Below are 10,841 nucleotides of genomic sequence, written 5' to 3' on the forward strand. Positions count from 1 at the left end.
GTTTCGAGCAAGTGTTGCCACGATACGGTGAACGCTGGGGTGTTTTTATTGCCAATGTTGGCCAACCTCCTTAAGTGGGTGTGCTTAGCTTGACAAAAGTGCGCTCGAGGCACGCGTGCACGAGCACTCGGCATTTTCTTGGTATTTTTAACTGCGGACGCCATACACGAACGACTTGCTCAACAGCTTAGCTGTTAACAGATAGCAACTCTGCTAGCATCTCGTTATTGCAGAACGAAGCACCTGCCCAGCATTTTAAAACACGACAAAACCTTCAAACGTGGGAATAACAGGGCGAGAACAACAGGTCACTGGGAGGATTATATGTTCTTCGTAAATCCTGATTAAAATTTAGCTGAGAGGAAGCGCTCCTTCTGTTGTTTTGTTTGTCCCACGCTTTCACTGTTGTGCTTTTTGAAGGTTTTGTCATGCATATTTGCCAAATACCCGCCGCGGTGGCTCAGTGGCTAAGGCGTTGTGCTGCTGAGCACAAGGACGCGGGTTCGATTACCGGCCGCGGCGGCCGCTTTTCTGATGGAGGCGAAAAGCAAAAGCGCCCGTGTGTTCGAGATTTCGGCGCACGATGAAGATTCCCAGGTGGTCAAAATTAATCCGGAGCCCTCCACTACGGCGCACCTCATCGCCTGCGTTGCGTCGGCGCGTTAAACCCTACAATCAATCAATCAATCAATCAATCAATCAATCAATCAATCAATCAATCAATCAATCAATCAATCAATCAATCAATCAATCAATCAATCAATCTGCTTCAGCACGATTCTAAAACGCATATCATCATCATCATCATCATCACCATCATCATCATCACCACCACCACCGCCACCAGCCTATCTACGCCCACTCCAGGGCAAAGGCCTCTCCCATTAATCTCCAATTATCCCGGTCATGTGCTAACTGCGACCAATTGATCCCCGCAAACTTCTCGATCTCATCTGCCCATCTAACTTTCTGCCGCCCCCTGCCGCGCTTGCCTTCTCTAGGGGTCCACTCTGTTACCCTTAATGACCAACGGTTATCTTGCCTTCGCATTACATGCCCTGCCCACGTCCATTTCTTCTTCTTAATTTCTACTAATATGTCCTTAACACGCGTTTGCTCCTTTACCCACTCGGCTATCTTCTTGTCCCTTAATGTTACATCTATCATCTTCCGCTCCATTGATCGCTCAGTCGTCCTCAAATTAAGTTGAACCCTCTTAGTGATCCTCTAAGTTTCTGCCCCGCAGTTGAGTACCGGTAAGATGCAGCTGTCATACACATTCTTCTTCAGGGACAATGGTAGGTTGCCATTCATTATCTCAGAATGCCTGCCGAATGCGCCCCATCCCATTCTTATCCTTCTGATTATCTCTGCCTCATGGTTGGGATCTGGGGTCACAACTTAGCCTAAGTAGATATATTCGCTTACCACTTCCACTGCCTCGCCACCTATCTCAAACCGCTGTGCTGTCCCGAGGTTATTAATCATTACTTTAGCCACAACCTCCCATGGCCACAACCTCCCATGAATACGCCAATTAAAACGTATATCACTGTGGCCTAAACGAACACACCTTCCGCCACGTTGATAGTAAGAAATAACTTGTTAAACTATTCTGAAAATGCACTGCGAGGCAGCCGATTCTTTCTGCTCTGACCCAGGGCTGGCATTCCTCAACTTCGGCCGCCTTCTTCACACAAAGGCCTGAAATTGCGCCCGATGACTCTCTCGAGTTCGCTCGCGAAGCCTTCCCCTTGGGGCGGCATCGCCGGCGCACTTAGCGGGCCCGAAACAACGCTCCCCCTAATCGCCGAACACTCAGCGCTGCGACGCTGTGAATGATGAACCCGGTAGCGCGGACACAAAAGAGCTGGACGGATCGGTGAACAGCCGCACCGTCGGGGAGCAGGCGAGACAGAAGCAGCGGTCATCATGTCCGGAACGCGCACGCGCCAACCGTACTGCAAGAGGAAGTCTTTACGCTCACTGTTCTCGTGTAAACAATGAAAACGATGGAGGATATAGCTGCCCTATTACACGCTTCACCCAACATTGCACGCTCACTTGCAATTAAAGCGTTTTTCTTTTTCCTGTTGGTGCTGCCTAGCGTCACTAGAGTATCGGCACTCTTTTCTCTCATTGTTATGTGCCGCCAGGGTTTTCATTGGTCGGTCGGCACCAAGTGATAGTTGTTTACATATGGGCCCAGCCATTTTGTTTCTGGGCGCCTCCTCTCTCTCTCTCTCTCTCTCTCTCTCTCTCTCTCTCTCTCTCTCTCTCTCTCTCTCTCTCTCTCTCTCTCTCTCTCTCTCTCTCTCTCTCTCTCTGCTGCGCGGACGCTAGAGCTGCCGGTCACACTCTGCCCGTCACAACCCGCAGCGGTTTCGTTGGGAGAGATGGCAACACTGCAAGCCAGAAACAAAATGGGCCCCAGATGCTTCCGGGTGCACGGAGCGGCGGTACTCTTAAGCGTAGCTTACTTAGTGATTCTAGTGTTGCCCTCTGCGAGTGGAGTCAACATCACCCAGATAAGAAGGAAGCCCGCTTGCAGAGCCATAGTAGCCAATGGCATAGCGAGATAAGATAACGATCATGCCATGAGCGGCCTTTTTATCCAGTGGATGTTGACGTATATCACGTCAGCTGTCTTCCATGCGGCGGCAGTGTGTCAAGAAAACTGACAAGAAATAGGACTAGGAGGCGAATAAGAACAAACAAGAATACGTCCCTACACTAAAAAAAAAACGTCGTGGCACTTACTACCAGAACACTAACCAGTTACTCGTTCCAGTATAAGATAGATACTTAGTGAATTTTACTATCTGGCCACGCATAACCTAGTAAAAAGCTACGCGCGATAATGGGTATCGGCTGAGCGTTCAGAGACACATTCATCACGCACATATCACACGCAGACAACCAACAAATGAGTTGAGTAATAAAACCAACGGGATGGGCGTGAGAGCGAGTACAACTTAATTACCTTAGACATACATATACTCTTCTTGCTTTTATAGCCAGCAGCGGAAAGTGATTTGATAGAGTTGGTGGACTTGTCGCAAAAATCAAATATTTTAGCGACAATTTTAAAACTATGCATTTTAATGTGGGCACATAGAAGTCAGCATGCGGATTCGCAAAAACTTTTTAATCGTGATTTGGAGTGGGAAAAGTGCTGTAGTTATTACGTGCAATAATTCATAGAATTTTTTTACTGTCAGTGAATATTAGTATTAAACAAGCAGCAGTTACTAAGTGCACGGCCTAGATAGAACGGTTCCACACTTACGGGCAGGTCCTACGTACCGCTCTGAGGGGTAGTAAAGTTCGTAAAAAGTTAGTAAATACAGCCTTGACCACCCTTTCACGAGCTTTTTTTGTTAAGAGTGAAGGGTTGTCCGTAAGATGTGTGGCCCTCTTGCGAAGCGACCCTGTTATATACGCCGGCTTTCGAAAATGGCCTCCGTAAACCGTCGTGTATAAAACGTGCCCACGTCCTAGAGGTAACTTCTAATGCTGTAATGCGTGGATAAGGCCCACGCGCTTTGACCCGCTATACAAATCGATGCGTCCCTCAAAAGAATGCGTACTTTACGTTCCTCAATAGCTTAGCTCCGAGACAAACTTATGCGGCGAATAAGTTATCGATTCTAGGCTCTTTTTTCGCGAAACGAGAAACGAATGTCCTTGTCTCATGGTACTCGCATTTTCTGCTACCCCCCAACCTGCGGAATGCGAGCGATCCGCAGCAGGTCGGGAACGTGAAAAAAAAAAAGCCGGCCAAATACATAAATGCCGATTACTTCGCTCCCGACAGCGGCGCGTCCTTGCAAAGCCGCAGCCAGTGAGTGCACCCGGTCGCGGTGTTATTGCGCGCCGGTTTACCAATCGCATATATATCTAGAACGGCGGGAGAATAATAAATCGACTCTCAGAAAAGGAGCGACGAGTTTACGCGGGTAAAAAGCGTGCATCGAATCACGTCTCTCCGGGAGCACCTCAACAAAAAATAGACCAAAATCGTCATCTTCCGAAGGGCTCTCATTGTTTTTGAGATAAATGAGAGCGACGGGGGAGCAAAGGTATCGTCTTTAGTGTACACTCTTCGCGACAGAGGAGTTACGTGTCCAGTGGATAACCTGATTGAAAGTTTGACGATAACGGGGGCGAAGGAAGAGGCTAATCTCTATACAAACTCTGTACATTCTAGGCCACGAGAGAGGGAGAGAGAGAGGGAGAACGATATTGAATGAAGCCTGATGATGTTATTCGGGCTAAAATGCCTAACTTGCTACGCCAGTTAATGACGTGATGAAGATGATGGTGATGATGTTCAAGAACTTGATGCGCACAGAAACGGCAAGTTATTCACAGCGACTGGTCTAGACCTGTGTGTTGCGGGTACTCTATCAGAGCTTTGGCAGCCCGTAGAGCACGTTTGGGACAAACCCATGGTCCTAAAACGTCCTTTAGCTGAATGTCCACGGAAAGCGGCAGTCCCAAAGACACTGCGAGGGACACTCTTTGAGCACTTAATCAAGCACATTCACACAGTGTGGGTAGAGTGGCGACGTAGCTCGTTTCATCTTAAAGAGGAAGTTGCGCGTGTATGCGACATTCAACCGCATGCGATGTAGAATTGCTTCTACCCGCTTGGAGAGTCCAGAAAGCACGGATGGAACTGGGTGCGTGCCGTAGAGCGCTATCTAGTGAAAGGTCACAATAGCCAATCTCAGTGTGGCGAGACGGCGGCACTCCACCACGGTGAACAAATAGGCCCGCAAGCTTTCGTTCCTTCCACCCGCGCAAGGAGCCCTCGATCCCGGCTCGAGAAACCCCGTGATCGTTTTGACACGCTGTCAATCTCTCGGCACGCTGCGGAACGTGTCGACTCGTTTGAAGCCGCGCAGAGCGACACACGCCGGCGCTCGTCACACAGTTTTCTCACCTCCGCGCCTTTGTGCCGTGCGTGGAAAGTGAACAAACTACGTAACGCCGTGCGTAGGAGAAAGTTGAACGACGGTTGCCGGAGTCCAACCTTTACTTTACATATCTTTCTTGCCCTGTTTGGCCTTGTATTGCCGCAAAAAAAAAAAAAAAAAAATGGCCGCGCGTTTGCTCCTTTCGTTGCAAATGTCGACGAAAGACGATAGTCCACTGGCGGCCCTGCCTTGTAAACCCCTCTTTTTTTCTTTCCCGCTCACCTCTCATGTCGTTCGTCTCCCGTCTCGCTGCTCCCAACATAACACGCTAGAGGTTTGCTCTAGTAAATTTAAATTTACCGCGTTCTACTGCTCCAGGCCGGGTGCCTCGATGCCAGCGCTGCATGCCGTACGGCGGAGACGCGCGTGATTCGAGGCACCCTACTACAATGTTTATAGAACCACGTTGCCCTACTCTACGTGCATTCCAAGCGGAATGTGCAACCTATCTAGCGGAACCTTTCGTTATTGTTGCCGTTTGATTTCTTATGATTCCGCCAGGAGCTATACTGGCGCGGGAAACAGCAGGCAACAATTTTCTGCAGTTGATGTAGTATTTCATTTGATATCGCAAAAACCAAGCATCCATGAATTTTTTAATAAAGGAACACTTCAAATATCACATATTAATTGATTTTATGCCTCAGATTAGCGTAATATTTTGTTCTTGTTCAACAGCGTTGACATGCCACCGGACTGAGACGTTTAGATTTGGCTGTTGGTATATAAGACTAAGGCGCAGATCCAGTTTCACTTTGGCCGGGTGGCTGAATCGAGTCACAGACAGATACCAGAATTTTTTTATAATAAATTTATCCTTTCAAGACAGACAAACAGACATGTAGACAGACCACAATTTCTGCGTTTAAGTAGCCCAAGAATGACTATCGTCTTTAAAAAAAGAGGGTACAGGTAGGTGGCTGATCGTGCATTCCAGTCCGGCGACGATAACTCCGCGGGTGGTAATCGATGTAGAACCGAGATGCTTCGTTCAAAAATAAGAAATGGTAATGGAAGGCAAATAAAAAAAAAAAAAACTCCCCGGGCTACGTGGGATTGGGAGCGCGAGCTAGTCACGCTCACCATGCATTTGCGCGAGCTATCGTGTCGTGGACTTTATTCTAACCGGTCACCCCGTCTGCTTTCTCCATCCTAGCCGATACGGAGGAAGCCGTAACGACAGTGAACTCAAGTCGCACGAACAGCCGGCCGCGCTGATCCCCGTCTGCGCGTCGTCGTCGTATTAGCGCAGTGATTCATCACGAACATCGGCGTAACCAGTTTGCGAGGCCGGCTCAGTACTAGAGGAAGCCGGATCTCGACCGGCGATGTAGCCGTGCGAAGCCCCTGCAGTGCAAAGAAGCCCTCCACGCGAGTCTGAGAGCCTGCTTAACTGAACGGTCGCCCAGGCAAACAATCTATATTTGCCTGCCGAAAAAAGGGGGGGTTGGGGGCGGGTCGTTAGCGTTAAATAACGAGCAGGGCAGTGATAGTTAACTGGCGGCGTGTTACATAGACGAGGAGTGAGACTGGCCCAAACAGTGCCGTCTGTTTGTCTTTCTCACGCCTCCATCTCTCTTGCGCCACGAAATCACGAATCATCAGATGCAGCCGTAACGTATGTTCCCACTGCCAGGGGAGAGACACAAAATAAATCCGCTTGCGTTATCGCCTGCACCTGTCGCAAAGCGTCTACCGCATTCAACGATACTTGTCGGCCTACGTCTTCTGACGTGCAGTTCCCGCAGTTGATTCTGCAAAGGGCGCGCTGCCGAACGATGACGTGCTTGCCAACCAACCCTTGGCTTCATACGCACTGGAGAAGAAACACTGGTGCATTTGAATGCAAATGTTTGCGATTAAATTGCGTGCAAAATTTGGGCTCTTTTGGGCCCCTCAGAACACAATCAGAAGCCGGGAGACATTTTTTTTTTTTCGTTGTGTGAGTGTTCGGGTTTTGTTTTATGGTCTCAAGCCGGTGAAACTGAATTATCCAGCTGTCGTCTCCGCCCCCCGTATATCTCCTCCGTGAGCGATGTGAGATATGTCTGTTTAGATGGGGCATTTTCACGCGCCGTAGTAAGAAAGAAGTTTTATCTGTACGAGACGAGTATACAGGCCGCCAGTTTCGGTACGCGACAAGAAGCCGGAGCGGGACCCCTGGAGTCCTGTGTGGACTTTATTGCAATGAAATCCCCGCTGCGTACTTGAACTTAAACCGATTCTAATACAAATATCGCAGGACGATAGCTAAAAGCCATTATAATTAAATGGCATTAAAAAAGCATGGGTAAAAATTGCGGTTCACTGACCCTGAGGAAGTCGTCGAGCGCGTGAAATGCAAACATGAAACTGCTAACGGATCGAGCTAGAAGCAGGCAAAGAAGCCTCTATTCTTGTCCCGGGACGCGAAGCTTTTATTAAAGCGAAGCTTGCTAGGCCTTACTGATGGCGTTCGATGTTGCGACAAACTCACTGTGGGAAAGCCAACTTTACACAATGGGTTTAACAACATGATGTTGATGATGATAAGCGGCGGCACAGCAAGCGCCTCAAGAAAAGAAAAAAAAAGCTTTCTGTGGTTGGAATCGAACCTGATTCCCTTGCGTTATGAAGCGGACGTCTATCCGACTGCGCCGTTCCGATATGGTCAAAGTTTGGATTTTGGACTTTGACTCAGGTCGCATGGGGGAAACCTTCGCGTTTTAATCATCTTCGTCTTAAAAAAGAGGATTTGATTTTTTTTAAATCTTGGCCCATTCCCCCCGTAAAGGTTTGTGCAATGTGGTTGTACGTCGACTCATTTTACGTTCTTGACGCCGGGTCACCTTCAAGATCTGTCCAGAAAAGGATTTGCCTATTCGTTTTTGGCCAATCCCCAACGGAGATTTGTGCAACGTGTGTACGGGCATGGGGCAGCTTTCTTTTTTGACTCTAAATGGCTCTGGATATACCTTGCCCTTAACCGTCCTGATTTTCGTCCACATCGGCTGTGGTAAATGCTAGAAATCATGATCAACTGCTCTTATGCGTCGTGCTCTTCAGTTTGTGTACAAAAGCTCGCAATTTTACGTCCATAACATTACAGCAGTGATGGTTGAGTGTTCAAAAACTTTATGGAATGGGGTTAATTACCAACACTGAAAGGCGCGTTTTTTTTTTTTTTTTTTGAACACGCGTTAAATGTGTCCGCTCGCACACAGAAATTTTCATCAGGCATTAAGCACCGCTAAGGGCATTTCATGCCTTGAGAACCCCAGCCAGAACCGCGATGAAGACGCTTTGTGCGTAGGGTTCCAGTGTGTCACAGAAACTTTGCTGCACTTAAACTTTTCCTTTCTAGCTTAAGCTCTCGATTTAAATGGCTAATAAGCGTACCGTATGATAAGGTCGTTAGCTTCATTAGTGCGCTAACGTTACGACGCTCTTAACGGTTACTCTGCATTGCATAGTTATTCTCATCCGAGCACTCGGCGTAATTTTATGCGAACAGCCCTCAAGAAGCCGTAAGGAGCGTAACAAGCCCGCTTCTAATAACCAACCGGGAAAGCGTACTTGCAAGAGAGAGAATGAAGCTACGCTGCTCGACGTCAAAAAAGGAAAAAGAAAGTCCGCACCCACAATTTAGCCCATTAACTCTCTGCGCGGTCTTTAAGATGCATTTGAATACCCGCGTTCCCACCACAACGAGCCCTCGCCGCATTCATAACGTACGTGAGGCAAACAGCCCTTTTAGTGCAAGCATTCCGCTCTTTCTAATAACGACAGCCCATTATCTCAGTCGTACATCCCCACGCCGTAACTGGGCGCATAGGTACCAACGGGACGGAGTTTAACGACAGCACTTCTTATTGTTTCTTTTTCTGTTGTATCAGAGCTCGACCAACCCTTGCGCGTAATTCACGTCAAGTTTCAAGATGCGCGGCTCAAAAAGGTCTGGACGCTTAGACAGCAACCCGAAAAGCTCCCAGAAGTAGAGGAGGAACATTCGTATAAATGCCGCGACTGCTGTTCAGAGATCGGTCCCTGTGGCAGGCAATATGCATAATGGACGGCGGAGGAATCACACAGCGGCCGCGGCCGCATCGCCGTGGACGTCGTGTGCCGCTCACCTTGCCCTCTTGGCAGTCGGCGATGCACTTGATGGAGGCCCTGACCAAGTTGCGCACCCCGCGCACGGTTCCCTGGCGCGACAGGATGGCCTTGTCGGCATCCAGCGGCCGGCCGACGCTGACGCCGTCCGGAGGCGGCGACGACGCGGTATCCTCAAGCTCCCGCAGGTGGAACTTCATCTCGGCGCCGGAGTCGCTGTCGTACGGGGCCTCGTCGTCGCTGCCCGTGCCGCTCGACGCGCCGCTGCTGCTGCGCTCATCGGCTTCCGTCGCCGGCGGAGGAGACTGGGGCGACACCGCCGCGGGCGGAGAGACCACGGACACGCGCACCACGTGGGGAAGAAGCGCAGTCGACGACGCCGGCGGCGGCGGCGGCGACGGGGAAGACGAAGGTGTCACCACGACTTCGCTCACTTTAAGGGGCACCGGCGAACCGTTCACCACCACCGACACGGGAGCCGACATGACGGGCCCGCGCTGCATCGTCCTGTCTAAGGGTTCACGTCTAAGGGAACACAATCGGCAACAGGTCTGAAGGAAGGTTCAGACCGGCAGATGCTGGAGGGCGCCCGGTCGTGAGGGGGTCGCTCCGCGCGCTTCTCGGCTTGCCTCTGGCCGCAGGGCCTATGCGGCTTTGTCCATTCCTGGTTGAAAGCTCCTCTTCGCCGAAGTCTCGGGTAATGGTGAGGTAGCCGTAGTACTGAGGTAATCCGCACGGCGCAGCGAGAGGTTCGATACGCGGCCGAATGGCGCAAGCACGCTTCACGGAGTAACACGGCTCGAGACACACACACACGGGACGTGGCCGGACGGTGCAGCGACGTGCGCGCTAGGCAACTGAGGCCATCGTTGAATGGGGCTAGTCTGGGAGACTCGGTGAAGGAAGCAAGTGCCGTCGTCGCTGGGCCGGTCGTGCCGGCTGGCTGGCGGGCTGCGAGGGCACCGAGACGGGTTCTCCCTCGCTTACGAGGAGAAATAAAACACGCACGCACAAAGAGCAAGATGTGAGAGCGGCGAGAACTGAAGCAAGATGCAAAGAGAGGCGAGAGAGGAAGAGGAGGATGCAGGGAGGAGGGATGCGGACGCGCTGCCTTGCAAGGCACGCCCGGAGGAGGATCCGTGCAGAGAAGCGGAGATATCAACAGGTAAAAAGAGCTCACCTGGACGGGGGAGTTCTTTTAGCGGTGGAGAGATGGCGCCACGCTATTCGATTTTCCTGTTGGCGGCTGGTCATTGGTTACTGCACCGTAGCGGTGTTTAAAGCGGCAGGTGTGAATTAGCGAGTGCCAAGTTTTACAGAAAAAACCTTACCTGATATGACAACATGGTTGGGGAAAACTGTTTTGCTGAAAAATGGTCGACAAAGTTAGACAGGACTGACCGAAGCGGTAACAATTTCGTTTCCTCACATTTCGAAAATTTAAAATTCTGATAACTTTAAATAAAACCGCTGCAGTACACAGACTTTCTTGGTGGCTCTTACTGCCAACGCTTTTGGAGCTGGTACATGTAAAATGACCGAGTCGTGGCTTTGGCTTTCCCGTTTTATACAAGTTTATATCACCATCGTTGTCACATCTGAACATGCGCTATAAACTTATTGTGCAGCCGCATCTTGGGAAATGGGTTAATGGCGTTCGTAATTTTCTTTCATTTTGGACATCAACGAACAAAAACGCCGCCAATACCACTCAAAATAAAAAATCGTTTGAGTTTGCAACTTCAAGTTTGTCATTATTCAGAACGC

At 49.9% G+C, this 10,841-nt stretch overlaps 1 protein-coding gene across 1 annotated transcript; it reads right to left on the reverse strand.

Annotated features, from left to right (window-relative positions):
• Positions 1-8,926: 8,926 nt before the first annotated feature.
• On the reverse strand, positions 8,927-10,337 carry LOC144175209 (uncharacterized). Its single transcript, XM_077704312.1, has 2 exons — positions 10,255-10,337; positions 8,927-10,056 (listed from the first exon to the last, which is right to left on the reverse strand). Exon 2 carries the CDS (start codon positions 9,575-9,577, stop codon positions 8,927-8,929), a length of 651 nt encoding a protein of 216 aa, XP_077560438.1. The 5' UTR covers positions 9,578-10,056; positions 10,255-10,337.
• Positions 10,338-10,841: the final 504 nt, after the last annotated feature.

The sequence above is a fragment of the Haemaphysalis longicornis genome, unplaced genomic scaffold (genome assembly GCF_048455015.1).
Source record: "Haemaphysalis longicornis isolate Haplotype H1 unplaced genomic scaffold, Haemaphysalis longicornis Haplotype H1 scaffold_3, whole genome shotgun sequence".
Lineage (NCBI taxonomy): Eukaryota > Metazoa > Arthropoda > Arachnida > Ixodida > Ixodidae > Haemaphysalis > Haemaphysalis longicornis.